Source organism: Opisthocomus hoazin, chromosome 25 (assembly GCF_030867145.1).
Source record: "Opisthocomus hoazin isolate bOpiHoa1 chromosome 25, bOpiHoa1.hap1, whole genome shotgun sequence".
NCBI lineage: Eukaryota > Metazoa > Chordata > Aves > Opisthocomiformes > Opisthocomidae > Opisthocomus > Opisthocomus hoazin.
In genome coordinates this window covers 9,772,662-9,796,546 of record NC_134438.1, presented here as the reverse complement: position 1 = coordinate 9,796,546, position 23,885 = coordinate 9,772,662, and the positions used below count along the sequence as shown (strand labels likewise).

At 55.6% G+C, this 23,885-nt stretch overlaps 1 protein-coding gene across 7 annotated transcripts in view; it reads left to right on the top strand.

Moving 5' to 3' along the window:
* Positions 1–23,885, top strand: part of PLXNA2 (plexin A2) — a 347,075-nt gene that overhangs the window by 192,823 nt on the left and 130,367 nt on the right. For all 7 annotated transcript variants that reach the window (XM_075443255.1, XM_075443256.1, XM_075443254.1 and 4 more), the window contains exons 2-3: positions 564–1,818; positions 2,789–2,971. In XM_075443255.1, the coding sequence (XP_075299370.1) occupies positions 631–1,818; positions 2,789–2,971 (1,371 nt within the window). In that variant the 5' untranslated portion in view covers positions 564–630. The remainder of the gene's footprint in view (positions 1–563; positions 1,819–2,788; positions 2,972–23,885) is intronic.

The window sequence follows — 23,885 nt, the reverse complement described above, 5'->3', positions numbered from 1 at the left end:
TGATGTACTTTGTGAAGAAGGTGAGAAGGTTCTGCACCTGCAGAGGCTCCTCTGGCTCTGGGGAAGGCAGGAGGGGAGATGCTGGCGGCTTTGGTGTGTGTGTGCCCAGTGAACCTGCCTGCGTGAGACTTCTTCCTCAGGTTTCCAAATTAAATCAGGGAGGATTTAAAGGTAGAAAACACCTCTTATTTCCTCTGTTGCTTCCAACAACACGCCCTGCAGGAGACATCCTTTTAGCCAAGATGGCAGATGGATGGTTGGGTGTGAGAGCTGCAGGCTTTGTCTTGGGCTGAAGCTGATCATCCCCTCCCGTGGCTGGGCAGAGTACGTTAGAAACAGCTCAGCCACAGAACGAATTATCACGCAGAGGCTGAACCAAGTGGCAAAACATCAAGCCTGAACTGTTTACCAATAAGTTAGGAGACCTGCTTAATTCTTGTTGGGCTTAGGGACGTCCGCACTTTATCTCAAGGACTATGTAATTAGAAAGCCTCCTTTGAATTTTATCTGCAGGGCACACTGGATCTAATCCTTTGCTCTGTGTGTTTCTTTTCTTTCCCCAGAACCATGTGAGGGACATTGCTGGGGCACAGGACACGTGCAGGGAACACAAAATTTGCCTTTCCCAGGATGGATCAAAGGAAGAACTGGCCTCGGGTACCGGACTCCGATGGCTGGTCGGTGGCTTTGCTCTGTCTCTTCCTGGCATCATTCTCCCGAAACGTGTCCAGCAATGCCTTGTTCAGCACTTTCCACTCTGAGAACCGGGACTGGACGTTTAACCACCTGACTGTCCACCAAGGCACTGGAGCAGTCTACGTTGGAGCTATCAACAGGGTTTACAAGCTTTCGGGTAACCTGACCATTTTGGTGGCTCATAAAACTGGTCCTGAGGAGGACAATAAATCCTGCTACCCACCCCTCATCGTCCAGCCATGCAGCGAGATCCTCACCCTCACCAACAACGTCAACAAGCTGCTGATCATTGACTACTCCGAGAACCGGCTGCTGGCGTGTGGCAGCCTCTACCAGGGGGTCTGCAAGCTGCTGCGGCTGGACGACCTCTTCATCTTGGTAGAACCCTCGCACAAAAAGGAGCACTATCTCTCCAGCGTCAACAAGACGGGCACGATGTATGGGGTGATTGTGCGCTCGGAAGGTGAAGATGGGAAGCTCTTCATTGGCACAGCGGTGGATGGGAAGCAGGATTATTTCCCCACCCTCTCCAGCCGCAAACTTCCCCGGGACCCAGAGTCATCAGCAATGTTGGATTATGAGCTCCACAGTGACTTTGTCTCATCCCTCATCAAAATCCCCTCAGATACCTTGGCCCTTGTTTCGCACTTCGATATCTTCTACATCTATGGTTTTGCCAGCGGCAACTTTGTCTATTTTCTAACTGTCCAGCCAGAGACGCCGGAGGGGGTCTCCATCAACTCTGCCAGCGATCTCTTTTACACCTCTCGCATCGTCCGTCTCTGCAAAGACGACCCCAAATTCCACTCCTATGTCTCTCTGCCCTTCGGCTGCGTCAGGGGGGACACGGAGTACCGCCTCCTGCAAGCAGCGTACCTCTCCAAGCCCGGAGAGGTGCTGGCAAAGTCCCTCAATATCACGGCCCAGGAGGATGTCCTCTTTGCCATTTTCTCCAAGGGACAGAAGCAGTACCATCAGCCCCCCGACGACTCCGCGCTCTGCGTCTTCCCCCTTCGCGCTGTCAACGCTCAGATCAAGGACCGCCTGCAGTCCTGCTACCAGGGGGAAGGCAACCTGGAGCTCAACTGGCTGCTGGGGAAGGACGTCCAGTGCACCAAAGCGGTAAGGATGCTCCGGCTGTTGGCCGCGGTAGCCTCTGAGAACATCTATCAATGCCAGGCCCTATGGCACATGAGCTTGTCGGGTTTTCCCTCGCTTGTGGCCAGTGGTGATTGAGGGAGAAGTCAGTGTCCGTACTCCCCGTGTTGTAGAAAGGAAACTGAGGCACGGCAAGGTGGCTGGTAGGAAAGTGTGCAGTTGGGTGGTGGAAGGAGCGACAGTACATCTTCCCACTTAGCACTTGCGTTTTTAAGTGGCTAGAGCCCGTTCCCCATGCCATCACCCAGCTTTCCAGGGCAGCCAGGCTGGTGCTTTCCACCAGCCCCCTGTTCCCCTGGGGAAGGTCTATCTCTGCCCTGGAGCTGGGCTGCTTGTGCCAGAGGGAGGTGGCTGCTCCCGGCAGGACCAAGCAGCAGCCTCCCCCCCTGTCCCGTGGCGTGGGACCAGCGGTGTCTGGCTGTCCTCTGGCTGGTGACTGACCCGAGCCTGTCCCGCACCACGCGCGGCAGTGCCAGCACCGCTGCGAGCTGTCGGCAGCAGGGCCGGCGTGGCCTTCAGGGGAAGCCTTTGCTGATGTGGGGATGCTGAACGCCTTTCTGCTCATACTGCTCAGCACCTCTGGAAATCGGGTTGTGAGGAGGTGAAAAGGAGTGGAGGTTCCTGCATGGCCATGCAGCATGGCCAAACGCGTGAGAAACCTCGCAGACCTAGAAAAGGAGTGGAAGTGTCTGTTGGACTTAGGGTTCCTAATCAGCCCCGTCCAAACACATTTTGAGGCAGCTGCAGAGTGTCTTGGCCTCAGGCAGCAAAGGGAACGAGCCATTGAGGAAGGTGGCTGAGGCTGGCGGGGTCACTGGGCAGGCGGTGGCACGTTGGTGGCTCCCACCCTGCTGTCGGCACAGCCGGCTCCCCTCCGTGTGAGCCCGGGTGCGTGGGGCTTCGCTCACGGCTGCCCCAAACCTTGTCTTTCCAGCCAGTCCCCATCGATGACAATTTCTGCGGGCTCGACATCAACCAGCCCCTGGGCGGCTCGGTGCCGGTGGACGGGGTGACGCTCTTCACCTCAAGCCGGGACCGGATGACTTCTGTTGCTTCCTACGTCTACAACGGCTACAGCGTGGTGTTCGTGGGGACCAAGACTGGCAAGCTGAAGAAGGTAAGCTTATTTCTGTGGCTTCGGAGAACCGGCATCCATTTCTCATCTCTCTCAGGAGACCGATGCATGTAGCTGCTGCTTTGTCTTACGGATGTTTCCCAGCATGAAACTGGGAACCAGTCAGGAGCAAAAACCACAGGGTTCAGGCAACAAGAGCCTTGTGTTGGTGAGAGAAGGTTCATCCATCAGTGCTGGTAGCACAGAGTGGTGTTGCTGCGGTTTCTTTTGAAGCGAAGAAACGCCAAGCCTTGGGGAAGCTGCCGTGGAAACGGCTGCAGCCCGGTCCTGGAGAAGGGACCACGCGAGGCCCCGCAGTTCCCGTTGCCCTGCGGTGGTACAGCTCCAGCGCATCCCCTGGCATGGGCTGAGGGCACCTTCCCGTGCTTCCAGCCAGCGCCTGCCTTCAGCAGCAGGCGGTAGGGGCCTCCGCAGGCGTTCCCTGCCCGGGTGTTGCGGCGTTGGGCTGTTGTTTGGGTTTTTTTTGCATTTTATCACTCGGTGAGCTGTGGTGTGTGAGTGTTTGTGGGGCTGATGCAGAAATTAAGAGGGCAATAATGGGCCAGTCTGATTAGAGGCAAACGAGGAGCTGGCTTGCAATTTTGGAGTACGAGTGGACATCAGTGAGCTGTATCTGAGGTCTCGGATCTTTTCTCCATTTTGACACATGGATTGAAATATTGCGATAGTTTTGAAATATTGCGATAGTTTTGAAATATTGCGATAGTTTTGAGTTGTTTCCCAGCAATCCTTCAGCAACTTGGGTAGAAGACTGAGTTAGAAAGCTTTTGGTAATGGCAAAATTGCTGATGGCGGCAGGATATTTCATTGCGGAGAGACAGGAACGGGTTAAGTTGGCTGCTTTTGGAAATCCAGCCCCAGGGCAGAGCCCCACTGCTTCTCTCTGCCTCTTACCTCCTGCTCTTCCCTCTGACAGCTGGGTGATGGATCAGGCCTGGAAGATAACATTCCTCACCCTCTGGTTGCCCAGGACAGAGAGGTGCTCCCGCTGGTTTCCTCCCCCAGCGCGGGAGGTGGGCGAGCTCTGGTGGGCTTCGGGGTTTTGAAGTCGAACGGCGATTTCCCCGCTGCGAGTCCTCTGAGCCGCCCTGCAGTGAGGCCCTGCCATACCTCTGCTGTGTGGTCCTCGCTGGTCCTCTCTCGGGAGTGCCGTGCTTAAAATCGGTGTGAAGATGGCCTTGGGGGTGTAAGTGGAGGGGATCCCCCCCGCTGGTGGTCTCTGGGGCTGGAGCTGCAACTGGCAGCCAGCTCGTCAGCGTCTGCAGACGTCTGATCCAGCAGAACCAGCCTGAGAGACGCTGCCTGGGAGAGCGGAGCTCCTGCAAATTAACCTGAAATATAAATGATAGCATTAGGTGAACCCGCTAAATGCAGACCCTGCTTCTTCGTACCAGGGAAAGAGTTAACAAATGCAATCAACAGCAGGCTGTTAATTTTTTTTGTGTCCTTAAGCAGCAGGGAATTTCTTCCTCATCTACCCAGGAAGATACAAGGACAGGCAGATACTACACTTGAATGTCTGCATCATTTTAATTACATCAGTTCATTAATATTCATTCAACACTTTGCAAGTGCTGAGTAGTAGTAAATTAGGTGCCTCCCTGATGCCTCTCGAGTGTCAGTGGGGCAATTTTGAACACAGGGGAGAGCGGGTTTGCGGGCAGAGCCCCTCTCCTCCCTGCCCGCCCTGGCACACGGGAGCACTGGGGTTTTTCGAGCTCGGTGGGTGGAAGAGGCAGCTCAGCCCGGGGCCTGCTGCTCGCGGGGCCGGGGAGGGAGAGGGGAGGCAGGGGAAGCGAACGGCGTGTGCCTGCACGCTCCGTATTTACTGTCGCGCCCCATGAATGATGTAGGATTACAGAAGAAGCAGGATCTCCAGCGCGGTTTAATTCTGCGTGCGGTTCTGTGCTGAACACCTGCCTTTTGGAGGTGAAGCTGGTCGATTCGTGCCTGTCCACTCCGTCCAGAAGGCGGGCGGGTGGGCAGGACGGGGCGATGGGGAAGGAGGGCCTGTGTTTGAGCCAGTGGTAACTGGGCACTGAGAAAACTGGCTCATCTCTGGAGGAAATTCATCCTAGGTGTTGACTGCAGTCGGCCTTTCGTGGCATCTGCCAGGCACCCTGATTCAACACGTATCGGAGCTGTCTGCAGCTGATGAGACCCGTGCCTCCCGTCATCGTTAGCTGGGGTGGTCACTGTCCTGTCCTCGCTGCGTGGGGCTGGGAAGGTTGTTCCTTATCTTGCGGTCCTGTCCACACCTGCAGTAAATCTTTTCTCATTTGACGTGTGGGGTTATCTTTGACGTGGCCAAAGAGAGGCCCCGGGAAGCGTAGGAGGAGCTTTGCGTTGAGCTGTGGGGCTCCTGGGACTCTCACCGCCGAGGAAGCGTTGCAGACCCGCTGGGAAGTTGTCTCCAGTTTTAGTGCTTGTTCCAAGACCAGACACGTCTCGAAGGCAGTGAGTGCTCAGGGTGCTCAGGTCTGTAAACGTTTCCGTATCTCCTCTTCCCCATATGGGAAATGAGGATGGTAAAAACGTACACACCTCTAAGTGCCAGAGATTTACCGATAGACACCTTGTCTCCTCCAGCTCGCTACCTTGCATATCTACCCACACAGCTAACGTCTGAAAGCTGCGTCACGCCAATTCCCTCTCCACAGCCGGTGGTTTACTTTGGAAACAAGCTGGTGGCTCAGTCTGGGGTTTCAAAGAAGACACTTTTGTGTAGCTGGAGGAAAGAAGTCAGGGAGCCAGCTCTGAAATCTTTCAAATTCGTCTGTGCTTCCCCAGTGAGAGTTCGTTACTGAAAATGCTGCATTATCTCACTGATGTCCTTCTTCCCCTCTGCTCTTCACCTGACTGCCTCGCGCCACGTTCCCTGGGAGAGCGGCTGCTGCTGCCTCAGCCTCTCGCCGGGAAGGAGCTGGATGCTGAGGGTCCCCAGGCCCCTGCCTGTCTGCCCAGGTGTCCCTGCCTGCACTGGTCGGTGCAGCCTCCTGTGGTCCCTCCCTACCCCTTTCTCTGTCCCCTGGGTACCTCTGAAGGCCCTTTCTGCTCCTTTCCGCAGCCAGCGCTGGCTGATGGGTGAAGGGAGAAGTTCTCTGCCCGCTCGGGGCCCCGTGGCGAGGCTGACCACCGGCTGTGCGGGCTGCGGAGCCCCGGGTCCGGCCGATGTGGGCAGCCTGGGCAGGTCACCCATGGAGTTCGCACACCCCGGCGGGGAGTTCGGCGTAGCCGCGCCGGAGGGGTGTTGGTGCCGGAGCTGCTGACAAAGAACTCAATCATATCCGAGAAGTCGGTGGACAATGAACTGGGCATCTGTCCTGCGGGGAACCAGCGCGCTTGCTGGGGTCGGGGTTTGAGTTCGGGGCTGAGGGTGTGCGGGTACATGCTGTGGCCATCCCGGACCCGTCAGCTGCTCCTCACACCGCTGGTGACAACGTGTGAGCGCGTCATCTGTCCCGGTTACTGTTCAAAGGGAGAAGGATGGATCGATGGATCTATTCTCCATTAGAACTCGGTGCTGGAGGAGGGATTTTTTTTGTCCCCCCACTCCCTGGCAGCCCGGTCTCTGTGGGAGCTGCTGCTCCTCAGCACTGCTCTCCAAGCGGGTGAAAAGCAAACGTTCTGATGATGCCGTGGCAGTTGGGATACAGCCCAGGTACGTGGGTGCCGCTCTCCCTGCAGCTTGGTGGCCCAGCTCTGCTTCCAAAGTGTCTCAGCTTCGTAGCTGGGGGAGCAAGGGGGAAGGGGACCATGGTAGGGGCGTAATCGTTCAGAATGGTGGATTCCTGTAATAAAACAGTTTTCATCGAGCAAAATTAGAAGAGACATTAATGCAACACTTAACAGCAACTAACTGCTGGGGGGAGTTGTGTCGGCTTGCTTGTTCTGTTTATGGGCTTCATACAATTCCATCAATATTGATGTATGATGCCTTTGATTTTGACACTAATCATTGCTATGAATTAAATTTGCAGGCATGTAATTAGGACTGCTATTAATAGGGCCTCAAGCTAAGCACTGCTGTGCTAGTTGTCTTTTTCCTGATGGAAAATGGCATCCACAGAACTCAACTGATGTGGTTTGCCTGGTAGATGCTGAGACTGATGTGAAAATTATACTCACTATATTTAGAGGGGCTCTTCTGAAAGGCAGATGCCTGAGAAGGGTCTGACTCAGAGGTTTCTCAAGAACTATACAGAAGTTGCCCTTAAAATTCCTAGTAGTTTGCTGCTCGTAAGATCTGTAGACTTAGTGGGAGAGAGGAGTACTGCAGGAAGAAGGGAGTAACCCTCAGTATGAAGGGCTGCTATCACAAGCCTTATTTCCATTTCAGCTCCCCTTCCTCGTGCAAATCTTCCCATTTATTTCTCCCACCCAATGCTGTTTCAACTCCCTCTGTCCCTGTGCACGCCCGGTTTCATCTCATCAGGCTGAGCACAGTGGTTGGGATCGCAGCCCAGCTCACCACTAAAATCAATCTTGTATTTCATCCCAAGAGGTGTGTTTCTTATTAGATCTAATAAATCAGTGAAGTGCCCTTCATTCAGCTTGTCAATGGAGGACATTGTTTGTGATCAAGAATAAATGTATGTCTCTGCTGTGTCTGACAGTGCACCCTCTGTGCATTATTTTACCATCGTGCTGTTTACTCCTGCTGTTGGAAGAACACAGTTGCCGCAGCGGGAGCCTGCAGCGTCGCCGTCCCTGGCCGCTGTTCACGTGAGCTGGGTGCGCTGCTGGCCGGGCCCATGGCTGGCTCCCAGGGACAAGCAGCGCTGGTGACGCTGTGGCTGGCTTTCTCTCGGCGCCGAGTTGCTCTGGTGGCGATAAGGCTTTGGTCTCTGCGCTGGAAGATGCTCAGAGGTGTGGGATGCGCTTCTCTGTGCTGGCTGTACGAGAGCTGCCCAGGCTGGGGCTGACAGCTGGGTTCTGCATCCAGGGGCTGCTTCTGCAAAGCAAACTGAAAGTGCTCGGCGTTGTCCCTGTTCAGTGTGAGCTGCGGTGCTGCAGGCAGGAAGCCGGGTTTGGTTATCTGGGATGTGAAGGACAGCGTGTGCGTCTGGGTTCACACCCCATCCCCCGGAGCAGTGGGCTCAGACGTGTCGCGGAGCTCCCGGAAGGCTCTCCCCCAGCGGCAGCTGCGCCGTGCATGGCTCGAATCGATTCCGCCGGGCAAGGTCACCTGTGAAGAGCTGCGCGGGCTCTGCAGGAGGAGTGCTGCAGAGAATAGGCAGTGCTGTAACTAGTTTTCATGATTGGAAACGCGTTCCTGTTTACCTGTTGAATGCCTGAGTGCAGGGTGCGTAATGTCTGCCCTTGCTTTCAACCTCTGCGTTTGCGAGGGACGGCGATGACTGATCGGATTACGCAGTCGGGGGAAAGGCGAACTTCGGGCTGCTGTTACATCTTGGTATGCGATAGGTTTTATTCAGCTTGGCTGATTTAATTTGTTCCATTAGTGGGAATAAAATAGGTCTTTCACAATGAAATATACGTCTGAACCTGTCCTTATCTGACTTCATTCTGTGGATGGTTATCTCATCCTTTTAATTTATCTGTAATTATTGCCCCCGCACACATTCCTTAGCACTTTAGGAAAAAGGCGGTTGCATCAGTGAGTAGAGAAGCCAAGAGGACATCAGGCTGTTATCGAACAGATGAAAATCACAGAATCACAGAATAGTAGGGGTTGGAAGGGACCTCTGTGGGTCATCTGGTCCAACCCTCCTGCCGAAGCAGGGTCACCTACAGCAGGCTGCACAGGACCTTGTCCAGGCGGGTCTTGAAAATCATCTGCTTGCAGCTGCCTTCCAGAGGAGATGCCTGGTTTTAGCCATAGGTTGTAAGGTCGGGTGCTTTGCTGGCTCGGTATCAATCCATCGCCCTCGGAGGGCAGAGCTCCGTGTCCCAGCAGAGGTGTAAGATGGCAGATGGTTCTTGTTTGACTGGAGAAGTCGTTCAGTTGAAAGGTCTGAGAAGCAAGTCTCTCTTTCTTGCCCTAGGACGTGAAATAAGGGGGAATTTGTTTGGTGCTGTGTCACTGGTGGTTTCCCCTGGTGTGGGGAGAGAAGCTGGGATTCTTTTCCTACCCAAACAAGGATTTTGGAGCCTCAGACAGTAATTCCTCTTTGCTTCCATCCGTGTAAAAAGGATGTGACCCCAGCAATGTGTCACCAAAACGCCTGATGGTGCTTTACAGTTGTTATCGTTAGTAGCCAGAAGTTGGAGTCTTATTAATTGGAATTTGTGCAAGGGAATATGAGAAGTGATTGAAGCCAAGGGAGAGCACGAACGTGCGCCTTTCAGGGCTGGAGAAGGGGCAGAGCCGCCAAATCCCTCTAAACTCTGGTTTTGAGCGGTTCAGGAATGTCCCTACCACGTCTTAAAGGCGTGAAATTGGCCTCCTCTTCTCCCAACATTACTTCTCTAGTTCTGTTATCTGTTGCCTGGCAGAGCAAGTAAAATAAGAAAAAAAGAGAAGCTGGGATGTATTTTTATAGCTGCTGGAGAGCAGAGGGGCAGGTGTTCAGGAAATGCTATGTGAAATCGAGCCAGGTGGGCTCGGAGTCGGCTTTAATCTGCTGCTTGGCTCACGAGATGGCGATGGCTCTGGCGCTTACTCGGGTTCAGGCACCTTGAAAAATCAGAAATCAGCTTGAAATTTTTGAGTGCAACAATTACGTTTTTATTCATTTCCAAACAAAGTGGAGCTAGTGAAGGCTGCAAGTGGCTGGACAGCCTTGTGCACGAAAAACAGCCTGCCTCGGAGACCCCGACGGCGAGGGGTTCCCCGTGCTGAAAGGGGCTCCTCCTGAAGAGCTCTTCGTGTAGATTCACCTGCGGGATTTGGTCCTGGCACGTCCTGTCAAACGCTCTTAGTGATGTCTTGGCCATCACAAGGGCAGGATGGGTTCTGCTGGCGATGCCCGCCGGAGGTTTCCTGCTCCTGGGAGAGGAGCTGGAGGAGCCCGTGGCTCCATGCGCTGCCCGGCTTCTCCTGCATCCTCCTCCTCCTGCCTTGGGCGCTGACGAAGGCCCGGGAGGTTGGACACGAAGCGTCTCTTGGTGCCTTCCTGAGCTGCACACAGCCTTAAACCAGAAAGATGTCTCACGTCTTGCCTCTCCCAGCGCTCCCGGGTTTGTGCACTGGCAGGAGTGAAGCTCGGAGCAGCAACGTGAGAGTGAAGGGAGTTCTGAGGTGAACCAGGTGTACCCCAGGACTAGTTACCAAAGTAACTGTTGGGAAATAGCTACCAAAAAGGCTGCTTTTCCCCCTTGTGCTCACAGGGGTTTTTTTTCTTGAACATATTTAGAACATAATTGATCCCCACACCTTTCATAAGAAGAGGTGTTGTCTCCTTTATGAGCATGAAGCGAGGCAGAAGTTATTCCTCCTCCGTTTGATGCTAGAAACAGAGCTACATTTTCATCTAGCTCAGTAATGCATTTCTTCTTGGAGTAATCTTGGTGAAAAATATCAGGAAATGCCAAACTGTTTTGTGAATTCAGGTTAGTTTTCCTGACTGTCCCCCGCTTTCCTCTGCGCGTAAGTCTGAAGAAGTTGCTGTGTTCTGGAAGTTGGTTTTTGGGGGGAGGGCAGTGTTAGACTCCTGCCTTGCTATTTATGAGTCAAGAAGTTCATGCTTTCTTTACTATATATATATTTTTCTGCAGGCTTTTAAAATCCTCAGAGGTCAGAATAACACGGAGTTTGGTCCATTTGTAAGATCTTAAATCCCCGGGTGGCAAGAAATACTGTGAGAAGACCATGCTATGTTGCTTCTATAAATGCTTCCTTGAGGCAAAAAAAGCAAATGTGGAAAACACAAACGTGCAGAAAGAGATGGGGGAATCCGCAGGAGGAACCCTGCGTGCCGGCACAGCCCCGAGCTGCTGCTGCTGCTGCAAAAAGGTTGGGATTTGGGGAAAACCAGGGAGTGAAATGCCACGCAAAAGCAGCACGGCCATGGCTTGTGGTGGGACTTGCTGTTGGGCTTTCCCCTGTGCATCCAGCTGATGCTGCCTGTAGTATTTCCTCAGTCCCACAATCGAGTTTACTACCCGTTGTTGTTACGGTTGCTTTTTGCTGCCGGCCAGCGCAATGACAGCATTAGCAGGGCTGTAAAATACTGCGTGGTTTGCGAAGGCAGATCCATCACTGGAACGTCTGCCCGCTGTGTACGGCTGTGCCAGACAGGCGGGGGCTGGATGCGGCCGGTCTCCGTATTAGCGTGAGTCCATTACACCCGTTAGGATGCACGGTCTCCCCACCTCCCCCTGCCTTTTACGACCCTCTTCTCATTTCTGCCCAGATGCATGGACAGGCAGATCCCCACGTTCCTCAGGCCTTCGGGGAGCTCTTTGCCGGCAGCCCAGCCTGAGCAGTAACAGAGGGAGATAAACCCCGGCCCGCGGTGGGGAGCTCCTGGGGGGCTGGGGAGAGCGGAGCCCAGGGGAGTTCTGCACCAGAGCAGTGCCCTGGGGTCTGGGGTAGGGCCAGAGACTCTGCTGGTTGTGCCTTGGGCAAAAAGAACAGCAAGACGCTAAGTCCGAATGTGACTGGTGCTGATGCCAGCGGTGGTAGCAGCTCCTGGCTCTCCCCCCAGCCACCCCCTGCATGCCCACCGGCTCAGGGTCTGATGCGTTTGGTCCTCCCACGCGTTGAGCTTTTGGTTGTGGGGATGTCTTTTTCCCTGCTCTATCACCTTAACCGTAAATTGGAAGATTACGGTCATTCATGAGGCGTGTCCCAAATCTCAGATGATGTTAATGGGGCAGGGAGGGAGCCACATCTGGTGCCTGGGGGAGAGAAACGGGGTGGTGCTGCCAGGGTGAGGGTGCTTGGACTCTTCTTCTCATGTTAGCCACTGATTTTATTGAGCTGATGTTGAGTATGTTACTCAAGCTTCCAATTTGCTGCTCTGTAACTTGGATTTGCACGTTGTGATTCACACCCTGTACGTGGCCGTATCCCACGCGGGGCTCTGCACCGTGCTGGGCAGCCTGCTGGGACCAGGGCAGGCGGTGGAACGGGCCGAGCGGGGGTTTGACCACTCACGTGCCAGCAGGAGGGCGCAGGCAGCGGCACGGGCAGGCGTGGAGTAATTAGCGAGCGGCTTCGGCAGCGCTTGTCCCGTCATCCCTGCCTGCTCCTCAGCCGGGGACCCTGTCCCCTCTCCCGGTTGCTCCTTCTCGCGCGGTTACATGTCTTTGCATCAAATGGATACACGTAGATGAAAGTGATGTGCATTTAAAACAAATGTACACATCATACAGCTTAGCTATTATGCAGCGCGGGGTGTTTTTTTTTTTTTGTGGTGAGCTGCTAAATTATTTATTGTGTGCTGGGCTTTAATCTCGTAAACCTGCCTGCAGGCCTGGGGCGAGGCAGCCCGCGCATCCCGTGAAGCGCCAGGCAGCAGCACCAGCGCTGCCGTGACTGTAGCTGGTAATTGTTCGTCCTGCCTCGGCCTCCTCCTCCTCCTCGTCAGCTCGTTAAAAGCAGAGGGGCCTGTTAAGTTGGTCACTGCCACTAACTTGGAGAGTGATTTGCATTTGCCGCTGGGAGAGGGTGCCAATCCCGAGATCCTCGTTAGTCGGAAAGAACAAGAGTCGGTCCCTTGAGCTGCTCAAAGTAAAGAAAAAATGGTGAGGGAGAGGCACCGGGGTGACGCGGGGTCTGTCAAACAAGCGTGGCGGTGCCTCCAGCTGGGAGCAGTTACCTTCCCGAGCGGCTGGGAGTGTCGCAGCCCCGAGTTAACGTCTGGCTGACTAACGCACTGTTTGCTTTTGCCAGTCCTCCCGCAGCCAGGGGCTGTTAGCGGGAAAGCAGAGCGTCCTTTCGCCGGCTTGCGGCTCCGCGTTGCTTTGATGCTTTTTGCCTGACGCCGTTAAAGCTTCCCGCTCCGAGAGACTTTGTACGGCAAATGCGAGGGGGCATGCAGGAGGGAAGGGCTGGCCTCGTCTTGTAGGCTTCAATTAGGAAGTGGCAGAGTTGGAATAAAAGCAGTCCCCTCCTCCCACCTCCGCCTTGCTGTTGGCTCTCGGACCAGTGGCATCTCTGGAGTCTATTTGGGCTCGATCACCTGCAGAGCGCTGGAGCCCAGGGACAGCAGGCTGACCCTCTCTGGGTTGCTCTTCTTAGTGTAGAGCCTTTCACATTGGGAACTTGGTCTTGTCATTGAGAAACAAATAACTGGCATAATCTGGAAGGTAGAGGCGGAGGGACAGGTATGTTGGGGAGAGACTGAGAAGTCAGAAAGACGAGCGAGCTTTGTGCCTGCGGTCTTCCCACCAGGCAAGGCAGGATAGCACCACTTTCTCACTTCCCAGGGAGTTTGTCTGAAAGCTACTTTGTAAGCCAAAGTGCAAAGAAAACAAGATAAATACTGAGCTTGGCTGTTAGTAATCAACTGGTAAACATCTTTAAAGGCCCGATATTTTGGAACAGCACACGTCCCATTGCATAGGGCACAGCGCATGTTTGCCCTCGATTCTCACCGTGCCGCTGTTGCGCTCGTGGTGGTGTTCCCTGGAGTTCTTGCGGTAATTTTGTCTTCTGCTGGAGCAGCGTCCTGCAGCTTGCACTTATTAATTAAAAGCGAAAGTGGAAATTCCCTCAGCTTGCTTCCGCCCAGCTGCTGAGCACCGAGCCCGTTTCCAGCACTTTTCCCGTTGAACGAGTAGGACATTTAATCAAGGGCCAACAGATGTCTCCCATTTCCCCGCTGCTTGTTAAACTCGGCGTGTGGGGTGCTGCTGTGGGGGGAAGGGACTGAGGGTCCTGAGCTCCTTTTCGCATGGCTGGGAGCTGCTGGGGAGCACGGCTGGGGACTGGGGAGCCGTAAACTCCAAAGGCTTCACTTCAGACTTACTTTGGGCAGTTTGGACTGAATTTACCCACCCCTGCAAGAGGGAGGCACTGACCTTTGGAAAAGCTGTGAGGCTTAAGTGGTTACAGCGTGGTCAGAAAGGAGGGTGTCCACGTAACAGGGTGAAAGCAAAGTGTTCGATGCTGGCAGCCGGGAGAGCCAGCAAATCCTCTGTGTACTGGGGGAAACCCTGTTGCCACTGGTGGGGTTGGACTGGTTTTGGGCTGACACCAGCAGCTTCAGAGTCCGGATTGCCGTGGAAATGCAGCAGCAGCATCTGCAGCACCGGTGCGCAGATCGAGGGCAAACAGCACCGAACAGCAGCGGTGGGGTGCGAGGGCAGTGGCTCAATATTTGCCTGAGAAAACGAAGACGCTTGGTGTGTTTGAAGTGTGCTGCGTGGCGACTGGGACTGCGCAGGAGCCTGCGGTGAGAGGCGCCCGGCAGCCCGGGTTCAGCGGGATCAATGTGTTGTTCCTCGAGGAGCAGTAAAGAACAGCCGATGCCTTCTGGGAAGCGTTGATAAAGCTCTCTTTTTAGAATTATTTCTGCTTCTCCAGCACAAATGTACCATTTCTTGTTTGTACGTGTTGCTTTCTTCATTCACTCTTTTATTATTAGGGAGATTTACATGAAAACAGCATTTTTTGCTCTCGCAGCATATTCCTCCATTGCAGCTGCGCTTCCTCAGCTGGAGATCTCTGCCTTCCCTTGAAACGGGGCTGCCCTCTCCCCGGGCACGACTGTGTCCGCGCTGGCTCCGGGACGCGCCTGTGCTGATGGTTCATCTCCCAGTGCGGCAGCCGCCACGTTCCCCGTGCTCCGGAGAGGGATGGGACAGCTCCGTGGTCATCCCTTGCTCTCGGCTCTCTCTGTGGGTTGGTTGGGATGCCCAGCGCGTTCCTGTCCCCCTGTGCCTGGCTGCTGCCAGCGTGACCCCCCGAGCAGGGAGGAATCCTCGCGGGGTTTCCCGAGGCGGCTGCGGAGCTTTCGGCAGCAGGAGACGCAGTGCTGGCGAGGGGAGCTAATGGAGATGTCTGGCAGGCAGCGAGTGTACGTGGTAATGCAGGCTAAAGAAAAAGCCCAAAAGCTGGTATTTAGGGCAGAAGTGATGACATCAGCAGCGTGGGATGATAGATTTGTTCACCCCAGTCCCTGCTTGCAAAGAGGCAGTGGGAGCCCACCTCCCTCCCGTAGCAGGCACCTGGAGAGCGACCCGAAGGACCTTGGCTCTCTCCGGGTGCCTCCCCGGGCTCTGCACGTGGAAAATGCAAACTCCAGATGTGTTAAGCACATCTTTAATTTCCTCTCGCTCTGTTTCTGCTGGAGCTTTGCTTTGGGCGGTTGGCATTTGCGTGTGTTTTTGCTCGCGTCTTGATAAGCTTGGGATAACCCAAAAAAGGAGAGAAGCCCACAGGAAAGCCGGGGCTGCTGGGCTGCTCTGCCCAGGGCTGCGGGAGGGCAGCCCCCTCCTCATGCCCACGAGCCCCCTCCTCATCCCCGTGACCCCGCCGCGCTGCCCCGGCCGAGCCCAGCACTGGTTGATGGAAACAAGTGGCTGGAGAGGTGAAATTCCTCCCCTCTCTGCTCCTCTCACCCCTGACCCCGCTACATTTCTTCCTCCTGACCCCTGAATTTCAAAACTGACCTCGTGTATCGCGGGGGGGGGAGGACAGGCAGAAGGGCAAGCAAAGGGCAAGATGAGCTTGGCTGTATTTGGGAGGAGGGGGAGGTAAAGCCGAAAGGCGAGCGCTGGCGGGAGGGTGCTGTGGGTGCTGGCTGCGAGCATCCGTCGCGAATGTCGGGCGGTGCGTTTCGTGTCCTGAAATGTAAAAAGCGAGCGAACGGCTGAGCTCTGGGGTTTTGTCACCGCCCCCCTGCCAAGCCGTGCCGCTCTCGGGGAGGTGGCGGCACGGCCGCGGGTTGGTGATGGTGCGGGGCGATAGCACAGGGCAGGGAGAACTGTGCCTGGTGCGCGTGGGTCTGGGCTTTAACGTGCGGGTTGGCGGCTGCTCCTGCTCCGTGTCTTCTCGAGCAGCGAGTGCTGGGGACGCGGGGCACGGCTCGGCCTCGATGGGCTGCGCGGTTCCGCAGCCGAAGCCAGACGCAGGCGGTGGGTTTGGTCCAGGCATCCCGCCGGAGCCTGCTGCTGCTCCTTCCCCGCGCTGCTGCCGCCCTTTTAGAGCGACAAACGCCAAATGAGCTTTCTCACCTGCAGTAAAATGGCAGAGGAGCCGGGCGTTGCCCCGGCCGAAGGAAGCACATTTCCAAGGCACAAATAGGACTTAATTGTCCTCCTGGGACCTTCACCCACCCCTTTGGTGTGGGGCTCCAGGGCAGCCCTTGGCCTTCAGCCCTGCCTGCGCTACGGGATGAGCTGCCAGGTCGTGACTTCCACCCTCTGACACATTGCTCGGGGGATACTGTCTTGTGCAGAGGCAAACCGGTGCTGTAAAGTGGCCCAATCCATCTCTGTCCCCCCCCCCAGCACGTTGTTTGCTCTCGGACACCCCTGGGAAGGCCCTGTCGATAAGATGCTGCATCTTGTCGTAGCGGAGACGAGTCCTCCGGAATGGATGCGGAGGCTGGGAGCGCTCAATATCCCCCCTGACAGGTAGAGTCGCATCTAATAGGAGCCTGCCATATTCATTACCCCGGCGAAGCGGCTGTCGGCCAGGAGCGCAGGTGCAGTGCGCAGCCCCCCCGGCCCCCCCCGCTGCCCCCGCCTGCACAAAGGCTCTGTGTGAATAAGTATGCAGTAAATGTCTGCCTCTCGCAGATTTATTCCTTCATTAGGTATTTAAATACATTCTGCTGTATAGGATGCTTCTGTGAGGCTGCTGCCTTTTCTCTCTGTGGAATAAATGTGGTGGCTGCGAAACGGCCCTCCCCGCGCCCCCCCCCCCCCCCGCCCAGCACGGAGCAGAGCCCCAGCGTTTTTGGTGGGGGGGCGATGGGAAGAGATGCTGATGGCGAGGGCACGGGGGGTTTGCGCCAGGGCAGCCTGGGAGAGGGGCGAGCAGGAGGCGGCTGCAGGCCCCGGTGCCTGCTCAGCGCTGGAAGGGGCTGGGGGCTCGTGCCCACCCGTGCTGGCATGGACCCACCCATGGTGTGATGTGACGGCGTGGCCGGCAACCGGCTCTTCATCCACCCCGGAGCAGCTCAGGGACCTGGCTTTGCCCCGGCGGGGATGGTCCTGAGCAGCTCTGCGTTGCCTTCGCTCTTCGCGCCGATGCCCGCGTTGGGCTGTCCCGCTGTGTAACGTTTGAGGCCGTTGCAGTAAATTCTCTTAAAACCGTGCAGTCATGGAACCAAACGGCTCGGGGAAGAACAGAGAAACTAAAATTAGCAGAAATGCCCCAGGCAGAGGGCCACCTGGGGCTTAGTTTAGTTTCACTCTTAACTTTCATCTCTTTTATTTATAATTTGTGGCTGATTGATTTTTTTTTTTTTTTTTTTAACATTTTTCTTTTTTGTGCATTCCCTCCTCTGAAAATGAGGAGCTTCGCTGAGTCGTGATGTGGCTGAGTCTGATCCTTGCAGACCTGAGAGTGGCATTGCCTCCCCGCTGCCTTTCCTGCCCCAATTTTGCCCAGTTCCAACATCTTCTGTCACCAAGAAGGAGATGCGGGGGGCAAGACTTGGGTCCAACCCCGGGCGCGTGTCCCGGGGTTGGACCCAAGTCTTGCCCCCCGCATCTCCTTCTGTGTCCTGCCTTAGCTGTGTTTTTGTGCTCGGTGCTGCTCCATCTCCATCTGTAACAGCTCCTTCCTTCAGGGCTTGGACCTCCGCGCTCTGGAGGACCCTGGCGTGGTGATTTAAGACAGTGTCATCCAGTCGTCTGCTTTGCTTCAAACCTCCACCGGCGATTTAAATTGATGTAACGGGCTTCGTCCCAGGCTGCTGAAACAGAGATCTATCCCTGCTGCTGACGCCTCTGGGCTCGGAGCCGGGAACTGGAACTTCTTGGAGCCCATCAGCAGAATCCGCTCGTTTGTTAAAGTCTCGAGCTGCGGACCCGCTGGGTTTCTGAGGTCTAATGGCTAATTCAGTTGCCGGGTATCGTAATTTGGATGATGTTTTCTAAGCTGCCTTTCATTTGGGGTGCTGAAATAGCTGGATAGCTGGCAGATGTTGGGCAACCCGAAGGAATCCGGTGTTTTCAAAGATCTGAACATGAAAAAAAATATGATTAATTAATATTTTTTTAAAAAAAAGGGAAGCTGTGGGCAAATGAAGCTCTGAAGTGTGAAAGGCTTCACATACAAATGCACCTATTTGTCTGTGTCCAGAGAACATTGTCACCAGATCGGTACGGATGGAGGGACGTGATGCTGCATATAGCTGTTTTCTTTGGAGGTGATCGCTCCTGCCGTGTGCTTCCCGTGACACCGGTACCCTCCCTGTCCTTTCCGGGCTGGGTTTGGGTTTTGCGTAGCCTTTCTGCCCAGGAATCCGCTGCACCCTTGTCCTGGAGAGTGCTCCGTTGCAGGGCAGCAGAAGACTCAAGTCTCTGGCTCATTTTGTTCCTGGCTTTGCTTACATCCCGGATCTGTGCCAGCTCTGCTGCTGATGGAAGCAATGTGCCCGCAGTTCTCTAGAAAATAAACAAAATCTCATTCAGCACTGGTCAGCAAGGCGATTTTTTGGGTGAATTCCAGTGGAGTGGAAGTGGAAAGGATTTGAAGCGATGGTAGAAGGTCTAACAGAGCCTCATCAGACCCGAGCAAAGCACCCCCCACCCTCTTCATTATATAGTTTATCCTTCTAATGAGTGTTACTTCCACCACGCTGACCCACCCGGGTTTTCTCTGGTGTGAGGTGGCCTGACCTCTGTCGCCCTGAATCACGGTCATTGCTTTGCTGCCTTCCCCAGAGCTTTCTCCCGGCCCCAGCTTTCAATGCCCTTGGCTGGGGATAAATTCAGGAGCAGGAGCTGGGTAAAGCCTGTCCCTGAGCTCCTCTCGGCTGCCGCGCTGAGCAGGGCAGCGCACGGCTCAGCCGAAGCCGTGCTGGAAGGCGCGTTGCAGAGCGTGGAGCGGCGTCAGGGCTCCGTTCCGGGGACGCGGGTCGCAGCCAGGCTCCGGGCCGCTGCGTCCACCCTGGCATCGGGCGGTGGAAGGGGTTTGGCCGTTCGTCCGTCATGAAGGATTTTCACAGCGTGCCTTGAGGTTGGAAACGGGAGCGAGAGGAGGAGCGAGAAGCAGAAGCCCCGGGTGCTGCCAAGGAGGTGACTGCATCTGGAACTGGGTGAGGGGACGATGCCAGTGTAAGTCACATCCACGAGTCTCATTGTAACACAGATTGCAGTCTATGTCTTTGGTCAGCGTGGATCAGGATTTCCTTTTTTCCCCTGGGAATGGCTCAGTAAATGAAATATTCATCTGAAACAAGGGTGTATTTTAAAAGCCTAGAAAAATCCAGTACCTTCCACTGAGCCATTGTTCTTTCCTGCCATGTCTCTGGCTAAATTAAGACTTTCTTAGAAATGCACAGGTTAAAAGTTTAAAAGCTTAAGGTTTCATTCATAATTCACGTATCAATGAGGCTTTGATTCCTCCTGGGGAAAAAGCTGCCTCTATCTGCAGTGCATGTTGATAGGGTTACCCTGCGCCGGCGCTGAGGACCTCGCTGCCTTTGCTTGCTGAGCTCCCTTTCCCAGAGGCAGCGCGGTGCAGGATGGCTCCCGGGGGCTGCCGGTGGGGAGAGCAAAACCTCTCCCTTTTGGGTCATTGGTTTGAATCTGACCCAGGTCAGTAGTTGCCAAAAGTCGTTAATGTCTAATGGCTGCTCAGTGCCCTGTGAAAAATGAGTCGCTGGGTCCTGGTCCTGTTCCCAACGTGGGCAGACATCGATATCCCAAAAACCTGCTGTCACCACTATCTCTGATGGCCTTGAGTAGGTGAGTGAGGGACCAGCTGGACCTTGTCACCAAGCGATACCTGTTAACCAGACTCCAGGCTTGTGCAGCTTTTCCTGTCGCCGCATCCCAAGTTGTTTCAGAAGATGTAAAGCCGTGCTGGCCCCTGCGCGGGACGAGGAGGCTGAGCATCAGCACCGAATGGATGCTCTGCACTGTGCTTACGCTTCCAGGGTGAAGGAGTAAGGGAAGAGTAAAACCATTTTGGAGTAATGCCACTTTTGTCACGTCACCCTCCTTTAATAGTGGCTGCATCCTGAAAGGAGCCGTTAGAGCAAGCTGGAAGGCAGATCGGGTGGCAGCTTTACGGAGTGTCGAAAGCAGCCGAGATCTCATCTCTGGAGCAGCTGGACCCAGCCCTGCTCCCAGCGCTGCCTGCGTGGGTGGAGCGAAGAGCCAGGTACATGGCTGCTCGCAAGCTGTGCTGGCCACGGCGTGGGCCTTGCTGTGGGTGCCAGCATGGTGGTCTCTGCCCGCACATGGGGAATGCTGTGCTTTAACCGGATCTTCCTGGGTTACAAAAACGCGTCAGAGGACGCAAACCCATGCTTCCCATCAGAGACCTCCTGTGGGTAGAAGAACGGCACTGCAACCAGCCAGGTCCTCCATTCCAAACCAGCAGGCCTGTCTGTCTCTCTGAGCTCCAACCTGTTGCTTTGCTTTCTTTAGGAGAGGAAGAGGAGAGTGGGAGCGGGTCCCGCACACGCAGCTGGGAAGACCTGCCTTCCCCCGCTGAGCTGATCCTTCCCATGGCTCCCCTTGGCACCCTGCCCTTCCTCCCCCCACCCAGATGGTCTCTGCCTCTCCTTGTCAGGCATCCAAAATATTTCCCATGTGCTCTTCCCCATCCTTTTCCTCGCCCGGCTCAATGCTGTGGCCTTTCAGCATTAATCTCTCCTTTGTGCCTCCGAGACACCTCTGCGGCACTTGGCTGGGGCACCACGTTTCAGCGGCTTCTGCTCTTCTGCCTTGTGGGTGACGATCCCCCCGTCCTCCCCCTTTCCCCCCACGCATAATACCGACAGTTTTGAGAGGGATTAAGAGAGAAGTGGAGAAGCCTAACGATTTGGCTTGAAACTTTTCCCTTTTGAGGATCTTTTGCCTTTATTATCCAGCAGATAAATCTGCTTCCAGCTGCCTTTCTGTGCCGGGGATGGGAACGGCATGCAGCAGCCCCCGGCGTTAATCCCCCCATAGGTGTGGTGCTGTGACCGTGATGCTCGGGGGTGCAGAGATGAGGTGGGGCTGGTGCTCTCGGCCTTCTAGCCCCCCCAGTTGTTGTGCTTCATAAGAAAATTAATTTAAGATATTAATCTCAGGAAGGAGAGGAGTGTTTTCTGTTTTTTTTTATTTTTTTTTCCCCTGCCGCCCTTCCCAGATTTCATCCAAGTGTCCTTTGGCAGCAGCCGCTCTGCAGCAGCGGGGCCGGGAGGGTGCTTGGCAGGCAGTTCAGCGAGGGGATGGGGTTGCAGGAGCAGAAATCCCTCCACACTGTGCTCTTGGTTTCATTCTGCCCTGTGGCATCTGCCCTCGGAGTCCTGCCTGTTCCCTGCCCCGACCAGAGAAGATGCCCATCGCACCCATCGCTGCCTCTCGGCTCCGCACTCTGCTCTTGCCTAGGACCTGGCAGGGCTGGGGCGAAGGTTTGGGCGGGTTCAGAGCATGGGCACAGCTCGGGTCTTCCCCTGCCTTGGTCGGCAGCGCTGGGGTGTGGGGGATCAGCTTCTGGGGGTTTGCAGAGCTGTCTGTGGGAGCTGGCCACGAAGATGGCAACAAGCATGGCTGTAAGACCAGAGATACGATAACACAGGGAGATTTTCGGGTTTGCACTGGGATTATGTTTGATGGCTGATCTTTCCTCCTGAAAAATCCCAGAGTGGCTCATCCGTGCCTCCTTTCCCCTTCCCGATGGGGCAAATCTGCCTTCTGTCTCCGCTTATCCAAAGCTCCCTGATATTTAAATCACACATAGGCTTTCAGCGTTGACGTAGCAGTACGGCACGACGCCTTGGTACGTACCGAGCCCGTTCTCTGTCAATAGTGCAGGTACTAGGGGCAGCGAAAGGCAAACCGCTGAATTTCCTCCTAAAGGGGTAGGAAATAGGCAAGGAAAAGCTGCCCCAGGACCGCGGGCGCGTGTCCTGCTGCTGGGGGGCTTTGGGCTGGCTCGTACCGAAGCGGTAACAACAGTAATTTCTAAAGTCCTCCTGTAGAATAAGCTGCTGCAGGGCTGCGTTCCTGGCTCTGCTTTTGCCCTGCAGCCCTGTCCCCCTCCGGCTCTCGGCTCCGCGCGGCCGCCAGCGTGGCACAGCACAGGCTCTTGCCGGCGGGATCGCCTGGCTCCCGGCAGCCGTGAGCGACCGCGGCCCCAGCTGGAGCGGTGGAGATTAGAGCAGAGCCCGTCTGGGCTGGCAGATGCTGCGTTAGCTGATCTTCTGGCTTTAGTGCTCCGCTGTGAACCTTCACAGCCATTCCTTCAGATTTTTCCAGAGGTCAGGCTGATAATGAAGGGATTAATTTAATTCCCCCCGCCTTCACCCCAAGCTTCTCATGCAGCTGGTGTATGCCTGTTCATCTGTTAGTGTTTTTATTGGCATAATTCACTCTCTGGGTAGTGTTGGAGCTCGTGGAATCGCCGGGTTGTGGTTCTCCCAGCCGACCGACTGCGGTGGGGTGCAGCCACGCTGGGCTGCCGTGGCCCCTCCTGCTCCCCGTCCCTGGCAGCCGGGGGGGGAGGAAAAAAAAACCATTCGCAAATCCTAATAATAAGTGAAAACATTTTGACTTTGATGTAGTCGGCCAGCTCAAAAGTTGTCCTCCTGGCAATATAGATTTTTATTTCTGTTTTTCCAGCAGCGTGGACTGCTTGTAAGACTGGGCTCCCCTGCTGTGGCCGCAGTGCCCTGCGAAGGGGCTTGGCGTGGGACGGAGGTGCCAGCGTGCGACGCAGCCCCTCGCAGGGTAACGTAACCCCTCTGAGGACGGCCCTGCGGAGCTGCTGGGCTGTAATCCCTTCACCGCCGGCATCGGCCGGGGTCTTTCTGAGTGCGTCTGAAAACAGGGAAGCCTGAATATGAAACCAGGGCTGGGCGGCCAGGCCGGAGCCGCAGGGTGGGCTGGAGTGGAGCGGGAGCCTGGGCTGGACCCCGGCTTCCTCCTCCTGGTCGCCAGCGTGGGTGGGGGGTACGAGGTGCAGCGCCCAGCCCCAGCGCTGGGTGGTTTCTGCCCTTAGTGCCGAGGGTAGGCATGGCACATCACGACTCGGCGTGGATTTTGGCAGAGTTGCTGCAGGTTGGGCTCCCCGGGCCCCGCGTCCCTTCCCTTTGGTGCTCCCTCGCCCGGGCTCGCTGCGGGGCTCGAGCAGAAGCCGGTGCCTGGGGCTGGGGGTGCCCGCGGCGATGCCCCGCCAGCCGCTCCACCGCAGCACGGCTTCTCCCGTGGGCGTGCGCGGGTCTGTGCCCGGCCCTGGGGAGTGAGGGCACGTCCCCACGCTGACGCTGGGAATGGCAGCGGGTCGGAGAGGCTCCGTGAAGGAGAGGGCGGCTGGTAGCTGAGAAACGCATTAGTATTGCTGGCTGCAGCTTTCCTGCCTCCGAGGAGCTCTTGTCGGTGGGTGGCTGCGTGATGGCTTTTTTTTCTTTTTAAATTCTATCCCAGACCTGTTTCAGATTAAAAGCAAGCGCTGTTCTGTATCAGTTTGTCAGTCACTCTAGACCTAATCTCTAAAAATAATCTCTTGCCAGCCCTGCCTCTCCCCCTAGATGGGCAATAATTGTTTCAAGACATGTCAGCCTTTATTTCAAGTTAGCTGTGCCTTTGCTTGAGGCTCACGTAGAAAGTAAAGGTTGCGTTTTGTTCCTTTAAGGGAGAGAAAAGAGGTACTGAAAAAGCTGTTGCTGCAGGGAGCTGTGGGTAGGGAGAGGAGATAAGGGGATGCCCTCGCTGGAGGGATGGTTTGGCTCGGCCGCTGGCAGCCCCGTAGCGCTGAGGACACTTTACCTGCGGGCACGGGCCGGCGTGGGATGGTTCCACACTGCCACGTCCAAGCAGGGCTCAGACGAGCAGCCCAACTGCGCGCAGTGCTGCGGGCAGAGCGGAG